Consider the following 18,498-nt stretch of genomic DNA (forward strand, 5'->3'; position numbering starts at 1 on the left):
ACACAAGCAAATATTCAAGTAATCCATCAAACTATGATTCTGCTTTTTCCCTTCATGCTGGAGAGACTTTAAGGGTACTGATGACAAGAGGCTGCTATATATGCAGAGAAAATAAAAAATTTTGATAGTCAGCTTTTGGGCACTCTCCAGTTCAATTCTTTTAACCTAATTACAGTACACAGTCCTCTCCAAGAGTCATGTAGATCACAAATCTTAAATAAAAAGTGCTTACAGAAGTGAACAATCTTCAGGTGACAAAAAGACCATTTTTCTACACTTAGAAATAACACTTGAGAGAAGACCCTACATTTCTTCCATGCTATTAAAGAATCACTTCATTTTGTTTGTGTTTATAGTGCAGTCTCATGCTGTTCTGCAGTATCCCACCCTCAGTTTATGGATGAAGGATAACATCTTAGGAGATAAGCTGTTATGAGCCCTAGCTCTGTACGTAACTTACTATTAGAAATATCCAGTATCTATAATTAGTCAGAGATAATAGAAGAAATATCATAAAACCTGAAGATCACATTTTCTGTTACAATAAATAAGGTAAGTCCACTTAACACAGACCACCCCTGCAATCTGTTGCATATGAATACTCCTGTTCCAAATTTCTCTTTGGAATTTCAAATTAAATTTCTGTTGACTAGGCAACAATTCTGTCTGGTATCTGAAACAATTTTGCACAAAATTCTTACCTGCAAAAACTCTCTGACATTTGAGCCCAAGACACGTAGAATTGTATCATAACCAGATTCTTGACAAAACACAAAAAACATCTTCCCAAACATCTGAAGAATTTCCCCAGCATTTAAATCTAGTTAAAACAGGAAAATATGATTCAGTCCAAACACTGTATTTCATGCACTTACTTATTTCTGTACTCTTGTATTCATAAACAAGAAAGACAGTACCTAAACACTACCCAGATCCAGTGGGTCAAGAACAAAGCAAGACTCAGGGTTCATAAGGCAAATAGAGAGTATCCAATACAGGAATTTCATTAAGATTTACCAATTACTATTATTATTTCACCGCATTGTGCATTTCACACATGTATAGCATTTAGATTTTGACACAGAAAAATGAATCACTTCTTGAAAATAAAGGAACTTGGTTGTTAGTAGTGCTCGCCTCAGCAGAGTTAATTCCAATTTACAATAGCATGAAACCACATCAGCTGCTCCAATTCAACATTACTACAGTCATCAGTCTTATAGATTTTTGGCTAATTACTGATGCAGAACAATTTCATACCGCACTTGGGTCTGCAGATAACATAATGCTGATGGGCATAATTCTACCTTTTAAATTCTAGACCAGAGCTGCAATGATTGAAAATGAATGCAACCCAAATCAATGGCTGATATGCAATTAAATGAAATGTGTCCATGCCACAAGCATTTCTGTGACTCAGCACTGTTCTTCAGCAGAGATCAAGGATTCATTCATTCATTCACTCATTCATTCATTTATTCATTCACTGCTCTTGCAGCAGTGGTTAAAACTTGCAGTTGCAGCAGGATGTTGTTACTTTACGACTGCTTGTTACACTGCCCATGTTGTGTGGATGAGGTATATTTCTTCAGTTTAAGATGGAATACTTTGGAAATAATAAAAATAATTTCAAGCAACAAAAGAAGTAAGTTTTTTCTTAGAGAAATAAAGAAATACAATTCTGTCTCCTAAGATTAAAAAAAAATTCTCTGACCAATACACCATTTTCACTTCCCCTGTGCTAAATCCTGTTCCTCTCTGCTGCACAGATTTGGGGGTCAGGAGGGTATTACCTTTTTTGTGATGAATGGGTAAAGAAGATATCTGCGTTACTTACTAAGGACCTTGCTTGCAGCTGCAACGAGGTCATAGGTTTTGGAATCATCGTAAATTATTCTGACCAAAAACTGTCCCTCTTCATCCAGCTGTGCCTCCTTCCTAAAACGAAAATAGAATAAAATCTTTTTGCTTGAAGGAAAAGCACCATATGGGTAATAGTCTTTTAAAACAAATAAGTTTGTATAGTTATTTAAGACAGAAAATTAGAAATAAATGGTTTTTATTGTTCAATATTTGTTCCATATCCCAGTCATTAGTGTACAATACAAATATTTCGGACCACAAGTGTTCTGAAAATAATAATTAGCTACAAGAAAATAAACATGATTTTTCAGTACAGAGCCTCAAAAAGAAGTTGCTGTACTAATAAAGACACAATTTGCATTTTAAAATAAGAGACTATCCAATAATGCAGCCCATGATGGGCTCTTTAACACTTTCTGCTTTTTCATTCCATCACATTTTAATTACACTTTATTTACAAAAGGTGTGGGATGTTTCTAACAACCATTTGCACACACGTTCCAAAGAGGAATTTAAAATACAGATGCAGGTACCAAATAAAATATCTTTTTTCAGAATTCTGCATATGCCAAGCAGATAGGAAGAAAAAGGATACTAGGATTTTGCAAGGCCATGTTCTCACATCGCACATCAATTCTCACATGAAAAATGTCACCACTTAGCTAAAGCACAATAAAAATACACATTTCTTCACTAAAGGAAACAACTCTCTACCCTGGGTATAAAACAAGACTCATATATATGTCCTGTGCACACTTACATTAAGTAAAAAACCAAAACAAAATGACTGCTTTGTTTTTCGGGTCCTTTACTATTCTCTTCAACTTGAACATTAAGTCAGCAGCTTGTCCAAAAGGCAGCACAAACCTGTAGGCTATATTTAAACAAGTTCATCCCCCAGACAATGAATGTGCCTTCCAAGCTTCGCATCTGGCACAAGTGAGTTACTAGGGAGGACCCACAAGTGCCTTCCTCCCTGTTTTATCCCATCTGCACAGCACAGGAGCCAGGCCACTGGTGCTGCAGGAGTGGCCAAGTCCCAGCTCTTGAGAGGGGGCCAGGGAGCACCTCCATGGGCAGGCAGACCCCAGGACACTGAAGAGGCAGCTGCCCATGGGGTTGGTTCTGCCGTGCACAGAGCATGCCAATGGATATAGCCCTGTCTCTGCTCAGTTTCATGTAAAGCAGTATTCTGTATTTGCTCCTATTTCCCTTGCAAATTTTCCTTCAGCAAATAAGGGTACGTGCAGAGAGGCCTGCTGTGTTCTGTGATGAAGTAGTGCCCTGTTTGTTGAAGTCCTCATCTGGAAAATGAGCACAGCCTCCTTTCTCAGTATGTTTTTTTAAAATAGGTGTTCACCTCCTGTGGTGTTGCCTACTATGACTCTGTATAGAGACAATGTGCTTTGCAGAAATGATGACGAAAGAGGAGACATTTTTAAGTACTCATGCTCTAATTGATGTACTGAGAATACATTTTGGCTCAGCAAAACTAATATGATCATGGCATCATTAGTATATTTGCAGGTGGAGAGCCACAGATACCTCATTAAAAAGAAATTATACCCTTTCATCTAAATGTATCTCTCTGTTGCAGTTCATTTTAGGAAGTCAAAAGAAAGGCAAAGAGACCGGAAAGCTTGAAGTGAATTACTGAATCACATCTCGTATCACACCAAAAAAAAAAAAAAAAAAATCAGTATATGATGTTGCTCTTCAGAAAAATAGCCTTAGAATTAGAAGGGTATAAAAACTTGGTAGTAGTATAATTATTTTTCTAATATACAAATCAAAGAGTACAGTGAGTCAACAATTATTTATTAGTACCATGCTAATGAAGAGCTTTTACCAGAGTATGACTGGTAAATTGAGTAAAGACAAAGAAATGCTCTTTGAGATACAGCTCAAGCCTACAGAGCCAATATTCCTAACTTCTGAATTTTTCTTGGTCACCAGAGGAATTATGAAGATCTACAAAAAGTAAAATTCTAAATCTATGTAAAATCCTGCATCAAATACTTTTTATCCTGCACAAAAACTTTTGTTTTATATCAAACACTTTTTTTCCATTATCATAACATAATCACCCATCTTTGGCTGTAACTCAGGTTTTAATTTCCTAAAGTGGTGTTACTGATCTCAAAAAGTTAATTAATACAAAATAATAATGCCTGCAGAACAATTCAAACATTTAAAGATGTAGTAGAATTATCCATCCATAGAAACAGAAACATTTCCTGAGAGGTACTCAAAGAGGAGAGGTCTGAGAATTAAGTACTCTTGTTGATCTTAAAACTGCTGGATGGCAAATGGTACTGCTGGGAAGGACTGATTCTCGTCTCATATGGCAGTGTTTCATTGACCTAAGTGAAATGACTTGTCATCTAACCCTCCAGTTTGTAATCATCAGTCTTTGGTAATCTGTTCACTTAATGGGTACCTGGAACCCATTACTTTCTTTTTCCTCTTCATCTTCCTTTAATCTTGCTCCTCACATCCTTCCCACTGTCCAAAAATTACACAACACTGTTTTTATATTTGAAAAATACATTATTTATTCATACTGGAAGTATTGTAACTGTTACTCAACATAAACATTTTTATACTCACTCTAAGAATGATGAACTGAAAACAAGCTAAGCAATTGTCCTAGAGAAATACGACGAGGCTATAGGGAAAGTGTGACTAAATATACCTCATAATTCCACCTAAAAGAAACATCATTCTCTATCCAATGACATGAAAAATATCGTCACAACCTTAATTAAGCAGGGACTTAAGCAGGAAGAGAGGTGGAGTTGTTAGTGGGAAATGATGTCTTGAAACATAAGAGATCGGTCAGGGACAAGAAGGTAAAGTTTACAACTCCTAAGAACAGAACTGAAATGAATATGAGAAAAGAAAACCATCTTGATTTTTTAGTTCTCATAACACGGTATGTAACGACAAGCCAGATACAGTTTGGAAGGATGTTTGCAAAGGGTGAACAAACTTTCCCACATCTCTGATACATGCTGTGCTTTCTTTTAGTCTCTCTGATCTGAGCCAAACCACAAAGGATAATACACACATCTGGAAAAGCAATGTACATCCTCAAAAATACTGCATACTTACACAGATCAGTTGACACAGCTTTTCTGTGTGAGAATTTTCTCTATGAAAAATTGACTCAGTTTGATGATGTTGATATGTCTTTCAAATCTTCTTGCATTTTTTTCCAACTACATTGACTGGAACTTTTCCTGTTTACTTCCCTGTGCCAAGCCATGCTTCTAGTTTTCTTATTTTATTTGTCTTTAGTTTACTTAGTCAAAGTTTTTCTTCAATATCTGCAATTTCTCTGAGCCACCACTTTTTAAAATCACCACTAGTTATTTCAGTTATTTCATCCTACTTCATTTAATTATTTTAACTATTCTTTTCCTAGTTTACCCTACATGCTTTGGATCACTCAGCAGCCATCTTCTCTGTAGCCCTACTGATGTATTTTCCATTAAAAATATTTTTAAGTTGAGCAAAATTTTCTAGAAAGTTTTTCAAAGTAAATATTTACTCCTGCAGGGGATTACACTTCTCAGTTAAAACCATGCAGGCAAAAATTTCTTTCCTTGTTCTACAAATATGGCAAATACCATGACAATGGCTAATCTAAATCTGTGTTGAAAGATAAACTACATTTTTAAGATGCATGCTTGAAAATTATTAAATTTCAGAACTTTCTTCTTCCTTTCCAAGTCCATTCCTTCATACTTCTGAGATCTGTTGTGCTGGTGCATCCCAGTAATTTAGATAAGTGTTGAGCTGAAATAAAATTCAGTTAAATATCTGTTTTCCTGTATTAGTTTTCTGCTAGATGAATTTCCCTGTCTGATCCATCACCCGTTTACAGAAGTTGCTCTGCATACAGACAACACATAAGCAGAGTGACTGTGGACAGGCTCCTGAAGTCCTTCTGCTTCCTTCAGTAATCTAACAGCAATGAGAGCTTCCAAAAGTCTTTCTCTCTGAAATACTACTCTTAAGGCTATATGTGATGGGAAAATGCTGCTGTGAATTTATCCAAAACGGCCACTGCAAAGTGAAAGCAATCCTATTTTTTCAGAGGCACTGGTCCTTCAGCAAGTCTACAAAATAGCAGGGCCTCTAAAGAAATTGTATGAGAGAGCATCACAGCTATCAGCACCAGAGAGGCTGACCACGACTGACCTGCAGCAGCCAGGAAACAGGGCAGTATCATTCAGATGAACACCTAAAATTGTTTCCCCATGGCTGTAGTTTTCCCACCCAATTACCTGACCCTACCTGATTTCTCAAAGCTGCCTGCACTTGCACTAAGGAAATGGTTTCATAACAAGGGTGATAGGAAGAAATATATGATAGTGTCATAATTAGAATTAATGTTAAGAGTGAGGCTACTTTGTCAGCTTTGCAGAGCTGCTGTGGTTAGCTGTCCATCAACTGTAATTCCTTACATTTCTATTTGGCTGACCACATTTTAGAGAAAACTTCATAATCCATAGCTTTCCAAAAAAAAATGTGGCATTTCCCTTGAAATGTTTTGCTGCAATCTTAAGTTACAGTTTTTTGACCAGATAAAATTGTGGGAGGAAATTAGCATAGTTTTAATGTTTTCTGCAGACTGTGGTGTTTGATCACAAAGACATTAACAGCAATAACATGTTGGTAGCTTTCTAAAGAACTTGACTGGAAATGAGCCAAAAGCAACAAGCTCTGGCAAATTCCCAAGCCCTGCTTATTTCTTTAGTGAAGAAGCAGTATTACAGTAGCAAACTTCTAACTTTTATATGGCTGTTCTTTCAAAATAAGTTTCAAATCCAATAGAACAGAATTTACAATTAATGTCTCATTTACATTTATAGAGACAAAACAGTGTGGGTTTTGCTTCCCTATAAATTTATGTTCAAAATGTTAAAACACCCCAGGATTTTAATGCTCTTCCCAAACTGATTCCTGTCACATGAGATGTGATATTTCATCGTTCAAAACTTACATCCTATGACATGCCTGCCCTAACTTCTACAGTCTGGCAGCACTTTTTATTTACTCTAGACTAATTCTGAATGATTACAAAGAACTATTTCAATTGTGGGAAACAAAGATTCCAGCACAGACTTTTCTAAAATGCTTTTGTTTTCCTCCAGAATGTTTCTATTATCCAGGTTAATGTGAGGCAGTTTACTTGGGCAAGAGAAGAACCTTAACTATTGCACCATGGAAAATAACAGCTATACAGAGGATATTTTTTTTACGTAAAGATTTGGCCTTGAAATCAGTGGGAAAATTCCTATTGAATAGATCAAAGCAGGATCAAGTCTTAAAGCGGCCTTTCCTCCATCAGTCATTCTAACACCCTCAAAACTGCTGTTGATTTAGCAGCACAGAACAGCATTACAGGTGGTACATCTATGTACAATGGTCCCTTTGAAAATCTTTCCCATTGTGCAACTAGTTTAGTATTTGTAAACACACTACTAATGTTCAAAGGTGATGTTAATAATTCACAGAAATGACTGAAATCCTATGTGTGGACAAGCATTCCGAGAAAAACTATTCTTAAAATCAGAACAGATCCTGCACTTCAGATTTTTAAACCATAGGATGCACACATTTTTATTTCTCATAGAGGTTTGATGTAGAAAGGATTTCTTCTGCCATTTTTTGAGATTTTTACGAACAACACAGCTGGACAAGATGTCACATCAGGCTGGTCTTACTTATATATAGCCCATTCTGCACAAGGTGAGTTTCAATGTAGTTTTGCAGTCAGACTGTAGTATTTAAAGTGAATTTGCATAAATCATGCTCAAGAAGATTGCTGCTGACAAACTCTTTTTTTCCTGTTAAGTTGTACTTGCTATCCTGCCTCTGTAGCCAGGCAAAAAGCTGGAATCTTAAGAAATTCTTAGAGAAGAACCCTTCCCATTTGCATGCAGCAAATATTGACAAAGAATATGGCAGAAGACTGCATGGAACAATTACTTTGCATCCTGAAGATGCACAGGCTTCTCTGTGATATAACATCACTTAGAAGCTGCTGGCTTCACTTTAAGAGATCATTCGGTGTCCCAAAAGCACAACTGGATCTCCTCCTATCAAAACTCAGCCCAAAGTGTGCACACTGGGTGTGTCACCTCGAATATACCAAAAACAGCAGCTAGTTCCAAGACCACCTCCAGGACTTCTTCCATGATACATATTGTTTCAGCTGGGACTTTTGCCACCATTGTGCTTCAGTATTCTTGGTGTACCAAGGATGGAAAAGTGCTCGTTAAATTGAAGAGATCAGTCAAAACAATCTTAATGACAAAATAACTCTACTGCACTTAGAAACATAGAATGGTTCTGATCTCACTGATAGAAGCAAGTCAAGTTTAATTCCACTTCAAGAGTGGCACTCTTAAAACAGGATTACATGGGTCAGACCTAAAGATGGTATCTGTGAACCCAGAATCATTGCCTTTGCATCTTATTTGCATTAAAATGGCAAACTCACTGCTCATATTACTTCACAGACAGTTGTTTTTCTCAAAATGTTTCCCATCTTTTTTTCCAAGTATTTCACAAAGATGTTTTACTAAAAGTGATTAAAAATATTGAGCCACTATTCCGAAAAGGAAAAAAAGAAAATAGGCTTGTACATGTTTTGGATGGTCCAAGGATATTTTAAAATACCCAGCTGGGAAGAACATAAATTATATTAAGTTACAAGATTAAATAAAAATGGGAATCTGTCCAGGAAAATGATGTTCTGGGTAAAATAAATAGGTGTATTTATAGACTTCACAGTTCTGAGCTATTTCCCAGTTTTACAGGCTGGATACGGGAGTGTTTAATGTAGGTTTTCAAAACAAGATAATACTAGAAGATACAGTTAACAAAAGTACAAGTTCCTTGCTGCTACTACAAACACTAAAAATATTATTAAAAATATAAAGCCAGTATTATTTTGCTTCCTTTTACGTAAGTGGAATAAAAAGAATGGTATTTACAAAATACTCTTTCATGCATTTCATTAACAAGAGTGAATGATGTGTTTATAACACCTGTTATCCTGGCATATCTAAAAGCACTTAATTCTGGGGAAACTGCAAAGTACCTGAGAGATACTGCAAGAATACTCGCACCAAGTTTCATAACATGCCAGTCTTTCCTTTTAGACAACCCTTTCCCAGAGGAATTAAATAATTTGGCATCCACTTGGTTTAACTTCTGACCTTCAAGCAGGTCCTTCCGCTGTGAGGAACTGAAATAGCAGGAATTATAGTGTTCTGACCCTATGAAGCTTGTAAATATTAACCTCCCTACCCATGAAGAATCATCTAGTCAGCACCATGTAAAAAAAATTATCAAATACAGATTAGAACTTTGGAACAGTATGAAATAAGGACTTTAAAACAGAAAAAAAAAAAAAAAGAATGTTGCTTTCTGGATAAAAACTCAATAATGTTAAAAGGGGTATGGATTAAAAAGAATCATCTATTGTCATTTTACCACTAATGGCTTTCCAAAGCGTCTTTCTCATATCTATTTGTAGGCAATCTGTATTTTTTTCGAAATTGCTGAGATTGGTCAAACAGAACATTGCCTTCAGCACTGGGTAAACCCACATGGTACTGAAAGAGGCAGAAAAACCTCCATTTTCTTGCTTTTTAACAGATCACTGCAATTATTTACAAATGAGAACAATATGGTCCAAAATAAGAATGGATTCACAATCTAAACTCTAGTGAAACAGTCAATTTTTTTCACCAGTGTTCATTGTGACAAGACAGTTAAAATAATTAACACAGTATGTCTGCAACACTTTTGACCATGAAAGAACCAGTAAGTTCAAGTAAACTATAAAGCAATCATTCTTTACAATAATTAGTTGTGGGCTGGGAAAGGGAAATATTCAGCAAACTCCCAGCAGTTCAACAAAGAAGGAAAGAGGATTCACAGGAACTGACTGCCTGGTGGCAGTCAGTACACAGTGTGTATATGTGTCTACATGGTAAACTCCATAACTCACCTGTTCACCATCCAGAATTCTACAGTTCCTAAGGGGAAAAGTACAGAAGAAAGGAACAAGAAAGATGGCATTTTGATGGGAGAAATCCCAAAGGCTTTTATAGGATAAATAAAAAGGCTTTAATAGGATAAAATAAAATTGAAGTCTGAGACACACAGAAATCTACACTTAGAAATTTACAAGGAGGTTGGCACCAAGGTTCTCCTGCAAATCAACCCCTTAACAAAAAAATACCAAAGATAACTGGAAGGATTTTCACCTGTTTCCACTACAGATGATAATTAACTAAAGTGCCCCACCTCACATTTTGTACAGATTTTTGATTCTTATTTCCTGTTTAGTTTGCCTTTTTATTGCCCAGGCCTCATGGTGATTATGTAGACAGAATATGCACATACACATAGGCATGCACATCAATATTCATTTGCATATGTACCTACATACACAAATAGATTTTCTCCAAAAACTTTACATTCTAAGCTGATGATAATCCAACTTCTCTCCTACCAGAAATGATGCTGTTATCACTGCAGACAGACTGTTACAGACTATGGCACAGTTTAACATGCTTTCTAAAGGGCTGCCCTATATACAGAAACTACAGTCAGCTGAAAACTTGAAAAACTCTTTCCAGAACAATTACAAAGAAATAAAACATGTCTCATAAAGAGCCATAAGCATCTGGTGAATTTTTCTTTGCAGTTTAGTGAAAGCAGGAAAGATGGACTCAGGTCCACTCAGCAACATTAGAGCAGCTTGCTTCAAGCAACATTTCCCTGTCTGCTCCCGAGCCTGTATGACACAACATCCCAGCCGCACCCATGAGCCCACAAAACCTGTTCCTTTTCCTCCAGGCTTTCAGCTCCCTCAGTACTGAGGCTAGATCCTACTCCACTAATGCACAACTATTTTGTGTTTTGTTTTATCCCATTCCTCAATATATAACCTCAGGCTTGATTTACAGCAGTTTTCAAATCCAGTTCTGAAGAGAGAATTATTCCTTTCTAATAAGTTTTCCTATGGAATTGATCTCCACTAATTGCATGCAGAAGCATTAATTAGATCTCCAACAATCTCATGGGGCCAATTATACCATTTCCATTTAAAATAGGCAAGAACACCACAGATCAAAAAGGCTTCCATTCATTTAGGGTGCCCAGTATGTGATCAGTGCTTCTGGTTTTTTAAGATACTAAGCACTTTTTATGCTGAAAACACAACTTTCATGGACTTTACAGACTACCAGCATCAGACCTACAAAGTATCTAAATTCCCACTAATCTTAAGGCTTACTATTGCAACTTCTTTCACTAGAGCTCAGAGCTTGTGCATATTTTCCCAGGTTTCTGAAAAGGCAAACTACACTATAGTAGCAGCTATTACTACATCTACACTGTGTTAAGCAATAGCAGTAGGCCAAAATCTTGATTCTCACAGGATTTGTCAAGAAATGTACATTGTGTTTTGATATATTAATAAAAAGAAAAAGCATCTCTGACAAAGTGACATTTTGAACACAGCATGGAGACACAGAAAGCCAAGCTAGGGCCTTCATTCTGCAGCTAAAGAAGTGTTTTATTATCTGCTTTGTTTAAGTAGCATAAAAATGAACAATTTTTGCTGTGAGAAATTCCCAGGAAACAATGTAATCCAAGCCCATCTTCTGTAAAAAATTATAAAATATTTTCTTAAAGGCATTTAATATTTATTTTGTATTATTTATTTATATTATTTACTACTTAAGAATGTAACTACAAATATAATTAATCAGAATAGCACATCCTGTCATGAGTTCCTAATTATCTAAATGCTAGGGAAATCAGTGGAGTATCATTTTTAGAGACGTAAATGAATAAGCATCTACCTGTCCTCATTTAAGTAGGCAACCTACAACACTACTAATAAACCTAACTGCTAGGAATGCCTTTGAAAATTTACCCCATAATATGCACTCTTAAATCACCTACATTTCAGTATAAAAGCCACACTAAGCCACCACAGTCTGACCTGTTAACCTTCACCAATAGGATGTAGAAGTTTCTGTCTGTTTAGTTTAGTTCTCATTTTCGGGCCCTGCAGTTTCTTTCACTTCCCCAAATGGTACAGTCTTCTACCAGTTCAGCTGAACGCAATTTGAAACCGAGCAGAGCTTTCCATTGTCCTTTTCCACATTGCACCAGGCCAATTATTCAATCCTCAGTGTTTCATCATTTTAACCATAACAGGAGATTTACAGAGAAAAAAAAGCTTTTAAGAGCCTGGAGCCTTGGTAGGTGATAATCTGTGAAATTTGGGGAATGAAAGTTTCCTTTCTCCTAGGACAAGCAATTGACTTTTGCTCTTCCACAGTGTGCACTTCCAGACCACTGGGTCCCTGCAGAGTCTGTGCTGGCCAGAAGGCTCCCCAGACCTGGAGTCTTGGCATTTAAAAGTGTGGACAGCACATCCCATCCTAACCCATCCAAAGGACAAAAGAGGCAGAGGCAGGAGAAGGTGCCTTAATTCTACATTAAAGCACTGAGCACCAGGGATATAAGGCTATTACTTGATTTATATATTCCCATGCTAAGGTACTGACAGCAAAGGGGCAAAAAACACCTATTTTTCTACTGTGCAAGTTTCAACACTTCTGCAGAACCAAAATTAAAAGTGTTTCACCTCTAAGTAGTTGCTTTTAGCAAACACTGAGTTTCAACTTCCACTCTAGTTTTTCCACGCTACATGTTTCTGTGGGGACTCCTACCATAAAAACAGAAGGAAGATGAAGACTGTGGCCGACTGGCTGTGCCATTTCATTTCTCAAATCCAGGTATTTCATATACCTCTGTGGGGGAAAATGCTAATTAACCCTATAGGCTTGTGATGAAGCATTTTAATGCATTTATTAGATTTTTGAGTTCTCATTCATTTTCTTGGCAGTATGTTTGAAAGTGTCACAGTTTGAGCATCTAACCTGGCCTCAATTCAGATTTAGGAGCCCGTGGGAAAATCCTGTATTCATTTAATCAAACACAGAGGAACAGTGTCAGGAAACACAGGAAAAAAGATTCTGTACATATTCCCTGCTGACAACATTGCTCTAGCTCCCACATACTGACCTGGAGCTGTTTCAAGAAGACATCCCTGTAAATGCTTGTTACACAATTAAACCCTTAAAACTGCTGAATGGAGTGATCAGAATTTCACATATATTGGCTGTTCAGCTCAGTCATAAGTGATACCTGTTGCAGAAGAGCTCAGATTTTATGACAGAGGCTTCTTTTAAAAATGTATAATAACACAGCATAAAAATATGCCCACCATAGAAACATACTAGGGGATACAATTTCTTAAGCCCTGGAAATTTTTCTTTATTTTGACAATATGAGTAATCTCTCTACATTGTTTCTGTACATGGACAGGTACATGGGCAGTAATTCCATGAGCACTACTTACAATCATGTGCACACGCTACCATATCCCCCAGCAGTACAAATTTGGCCTTAAACAGACATGAGCACAGAACTGCATGTATGTGGGAATGGCCAGGCCTGACAACTTTCAGTTTATGTTGGCTGCAGAGGACTTGAAGATATCTAATGCCAAAGGAATCTTGAGAACCACCCTTGAGAACCAGCCATTGCAACTGTGGCCACACAGTCTAAACCAGCCCTCTGGATGGAACAAGTATAAAATAAAGGATTCATTAGAGGTTTTCTCCTAAGTATGGAAGGAACAAATGAGAAGTGTTTTCTCAGCAACAGTGTGGTTAACAGTTCTAGGTTAACTGTTCCTTTACTAGTAACTCTTTGCAGAGCTAGGGAAGCGCTGATCAAAGGAGTCTGTCTCCATTGCACTGCAGGTCCTAAGTGTCCCCTTCCAAGGACTGAAATAGGGAATGATAATGAGCAGTGCACGTGCAGCTCACAACTGCCAGTAAGTGAAAGAAAGGACTATGGCAAATCATCTTCATTTTCCACCAAGAAAAATCTGCTACTGCAGAATTCAGCAACAACAGAAGGACGTTCTTTCTTCTTGCTCATCCAGCTTTGCTAGATCCCTCTAATGATTCTAGGGCTTCATCTCAAAAACTCTGTTCATTAGTTCAAATTCTCAATTCTGCAAGTGGCAGTCAGAGAAAGCTCTAAGGAGAAGCAAATTCTTGAGACTTTGCTGTTGAGAAAATTAGTAAAGCCTCCATAAATCAAGATTAACTTTCATTACCTATATGTCAGCTTTCTTAGTCTTATTTTAAATTCAACCTACTTGTGATCCAGAATGCTGGTTCAGAAATAGAAGGCTTTGAACCATTTTGTATGTCAAGCATTTTGATTCTAGTTCTTTAGGAAAGCCAAGTCCTACATCAAAGTATATACTGTATTTTTTCCATGAACTTAGTGCCTTATTATATGATGTTAAAAAGAGTCTGTTGCTCAGTTATGTTTTTGGTTTTTTTTTAAGTGGGTGAAAATAACATGGAGGCTAACTTTCCCAAGAATTCCACTCTGGGCCATTAAAAAACAGTGTGAATCTTTTTCTGATGAGATCATGGTTTCACAATAATGCCGAAAAATGAAAAAAATATCAGGCACAGAGACTTGAAATCATCATGCTAACTCAGGTAACAGTAAGTGATGGCACTGAAAACACCACTCTTGTAAGAGCATCAAATTCAACTATTTGGGTACCAAATTCTCTATGTAAGAACTTCATTCAACACCACTTTTGACTCAACAAGCTACAAGAGTTTCCATGTTTCAGATGCAGAACACTCTTTTGATTCAGCATTTAACTTTTTAAAATGCACTTTATTTATAGAATGACCATATTTCATTAGTTCAGTTTATTTAGTTCCATGTTTTCTTTCCCCTTCTATCAATACTAAGTACAAATTCACCTGTTGGCATTTGAGAATCACTCAGCAATCATAACCCACCACTCTGCAATGCTGATTCATATCTTCTTCTGTGACTTCAGAGAGAGCAAAATAGCAGTAGGTGATCAGCTCAACATTGAAAAAAAACAAAATCAAAAAAGTTTAGATAAGAAATTTTGTACTGAACAACACAGGGGCCTCTCTATTTGAAAAAATTGCTGAAGTTCTGCTGCAAATTCAACCTCACTAACAGTGAAAAGTTCCTCTTGGGTTTTTTTGAAAGAGCCAAGGACTGTTGACTTCAATAATTATTTCTCCAGTCATCTGTGATTCAAATGATTCAATTCAGCATGCCACAACACTGTTCTGTACTTTCTTGCTGTTTCCTAAATGATTAACAATTCTAACAAAAAAAGCCTTTGCAAGAAGTTTATATTTGCTTATAAAAGATAAAAAATCCAAGCTTTTCCTCAACATCACTTGGCTACCAGCTGACACTACCATTCCCTAAATCAGCACCACTACAATGTGTTCCAGCGAGGTTTGGTTTACTGGTTTCTAAATTCTAGGATACACAACTGACAAATCCTGCTGAATAAATACCCCATGGTGACCAATTCCACATAAGGAGCAATGGCAGCTGTTGCAAATGCATTGGCTCCTTCTTGGAGATCACATTCCAGTCTTCTGCTGGGTGGTGTCATGCTGGTTTCCTTCCAGAGAGCCATCCTCTTGTGAGCTAACAGCAGAGCCTACCTGCCGGGCTGCTACGAGACGTAAATGTTTCTCATTTGAAAAGCAGAAACAGCAGGTACTAGCTTCCGGAATTTTCACAGCTGACCTTAGAAAAGCATTTTGTATATTTGTATTAAATGTCTCCAAAATGCTATATGAGTAATATTCCTCATGGGCTTTAGTTATCTACAGTATTCTATCAGGTGTTTCCAAAATCTAGAGATGGGATGCATTGGGAATTATGGCTGTGTTCTGACAGTCTGCAGCATGGTCTTACACTAGAAGATTAAACTCTGTATCTTCTCTGATGGATTCAAAATACATATTTCAATACAAATACATATTCAGTGAGTAATCTGGACAAAAAGTGGTCCATGATACTTAAAGGCATCTTGGTAAGGGATGCCATGGCAAGAAAGAGTGAACATCATATTTTATACACATTTTTATTTTATTTATTTATTTTAATCTTCATGGAAAATGATGCATGTGTCACTATTTTATCACCTCTTAATTAACATATGTCATTTAAAAAAATCAAAACAGGAATTCAAAATAGATCACTGTGTTTAGAAATGTTTAGTATGTAAGGAAAATAAATGCCTCACTTACAGCACAAAACTCTGTGGCGTACACTAAAAGTACATCTGTACTATGCACAGAACTGTATTTGCAAACAGTAATTTACAGAGTACCTGTCAGGGATCAACAGAACAATGAATGCCTGCTGAACCACAACTGTGGACTCACCTTTGGTCATTTTAAAGACTTGGCTAGACAAAAGTCATAGCTGAGCCCTGATCTAGTGCCAGTAGCAATCCAGGTTGGAAGAGAAACTGGACTAGATGACCTCCAGAGGCCCTTTCCAAAGAACATTTCTATGATTCTCTGATTTCATAGTACTTTGCAAGGTTACTACACTCTTAACAAATGATTTTATGAAAAAATAGGTCATGGTAACAAAAATCTCACAATCAAAACTGGCCTTTTGAATTGTATTAAGACAACAGCAATATATTATAAAATCAACATCAACACTGACATATTAAAATGAATACAACAGAGGGATACAGAAGGCATCCAGCTGAAAGAGGATCACTTTCTCCAAGCTGGATACTGACTTCTGCCTATCAAGAGATCATATTAAACCATTTCTTCTGACCACACATTGCCTAAAGCCTGATGAAGTAAGCCTACAACTCTGTAAGCTTTTACATACTTTTAAAAATTTTGTGGTAGTTTTCCCCAGTGGTTCATTCTACTATTTTTAAGTAGTTTGCACACTCATTTAAAACTTTTAGTGCAATCTCACAACTGATCAAAGGTTTAAAGTGAAGGCAGTCAGCTCCTTAGAAAAACGTTGTATCACCAGAATAGCAAAGGTTGGGCACAAGAAACCAGGTTCAAGAAATGAAGCCAAAAACCATTATTCTACTTACATTCTTACATATACATTTCTCTTTATTAATCAGTGACTGTTATGAATTCGAGCTGAGGACATTACCAAAACCTGACACTGTTTTTAGACAGTGTTTATTAAACAAACACTGTATCTCAGTTCCTTCAGGGATGCAAAGGGATGCAACTGTTGCACGGGTCACCTGGTGGCCTGATGCAAGGACAGTACTTCTGCCACATACTCCTTAAAACCGAGGGAACCGCGGGGACCAATGCCACCCCCGCCGCGGCTCCTGGACACCGGGAAAGCTGGAACGAGGCGGGTTTTGGAGGCGTTAGGGGAGGCCGCGAGCGGGACGAGACGAGGCAGGAGCCGCGCTGGTCTGTCACGGCTGGGAGCCGCGTCCTGGCTGCCCCTGCCGGCCCGCAGAGATGCCGGTATCGCTGCCGGTGCTCCTGCCGGCCCGCAGACCCGCCCGGCACCGCTGAGCGCCGGTACCCGGCCGGCCGCGGCTCCCGGCCCTGCGCGGCCCCGCGGGCAGGCGCGCACACAGAGACGCATCCACAGACAGACACGCATCCACAGACAGACACACGGACCGACGCGCACAAACACGCGCACAGACACTTACTTGATGTCCTCCCAGACGGCGGGGCCGTAGTTGCGGATGACGAGCAGCTCCAGGGCGTGATTGACGAAGCCGTACTGCGGGGCAGGACGAGGCGGTGGCACGGTCAGGCACCGGGCGGCAGGGGAGCCCCTTCCCACGCCCCGCAGCATCCCACCCCACCCATCCCATCACCCCGCCGGGAACCGACCCCACAGAAACATCACCCATCTCCCCCGAAACAAAGGGTTGGGGCCTGGCTGCCCGCTTCCCAAGGGGATTCAGCCCCTTCCCTCCCACCGCGGGCCCGGTGCCGGGCAGAGCGGCCGCGGCCCGGCCCCGGGCAGGGCGGGCGGCCCGGCGGAGCTCACCATGGTGCCGCCGCCGCCGCCGCCAGCAGAGGATGGGCCCGGCCGCCTCACCACCTCCCCCGGCCGCCGCCGCCCAGAGTGGCACCCGCCCGCAGCCAATGGCGAGCGCGACCGCTGCCCGAGGGGCCAATGGCGGGCGCGGCCGCCGCGCTCTCCTCCAATCAGAGGCGGAGGCGGGGCCGCGGGGAGCCGAGGGCCGAGCGGGGGCCGCGGCCGGCGCCGCCCGGGGCTGAGGGGCGGCCGCTGCCCGTGCCCGGCCCGGAGCAGGGGCTCGTCCCGGGGTCCGGCTCCTTCCTGCTCGTGCCCATCCTGCACGCAGTGCTTGGGTGGGAACCTGTGGGGCAGTTCCCTGTGCAGCGGTTGCCTTCGCAAGAATGCTTCAGTTGTCTCTCGTACTCATGCAACCAGTTCGTTTTTAGGAAGAAAAATGTCCCCAAAAAAGGGAAGAATCTGAGCGCCAAAGTGATCCCAGACATTTCTGCTCCTGTGCATTCATTTCTCGAAGGCAGTGAAATTAAAAGCATAATAATGAGTGCTTTCAGTAATGGGTTTTTTGTGTGTGTGTGTTTTTTGAGTCCTTGCAGGTGTCAGCGTGAATAAATACAGCACTGTATCATTAACCTACTGAACATGGAT

The 18,498-nt window shown here is 39.1% G+C and overlaps 1 protein-coding gene across 1 annotated transcript in view; it reads right to left on the reverse strand.

The window, feature by feature from the left end:
- The window catches only part of GUCY1B1 (guanylate cyclase 1 soluble subunit beta 1), a 42,284-nt gene extending 24,343 nt beyond the window's left edge, over positions 1 to 17,941 (reverse strand). The window contains exons 1-4 of the mRNA XM_038135476.1: positions 17,863 to 17,941; positions 17,516 to 17,589; positions 1,838 to 1,938; positions 702 to 820 (exon numbers count right to left, since the gene is read on the reverse strand). Of these exons, the coding sequence (XP_037991404.1) occupies positions 702 to 820; positions 1,838 to 1,938; positions 17,516 to 17,589; positions 17,863 to 17,865 (297 nt within the window). The 5' untranslated portion in view covers positions 17,866 to 17,941. The remainder of the gene's footprint in view (positions 1 to 701; positions 821 to 1,837; positions 1,939 to 17,515; positions 17,590 to 17,862) is intronic.
- Between the last annotated feature and the right edge of the window lie 557 nt (positions 17,942 to 18,498).

The sequence above is a fragment of the Motacilla alba genome, chromosome 4, assembly GCF_015832195.1.
Source record: "Motacilla alba alba isolate MOTALB_02 chromosome 4, Motacilla_alba_V1.0_pri, whole genome shotgun sequence".
Lineage (NCBI taxonomy): Eukaryota > Metazoa > Chordata > Aves > Passeriformes > Motacillidae > Motacilla > Motacilla alba.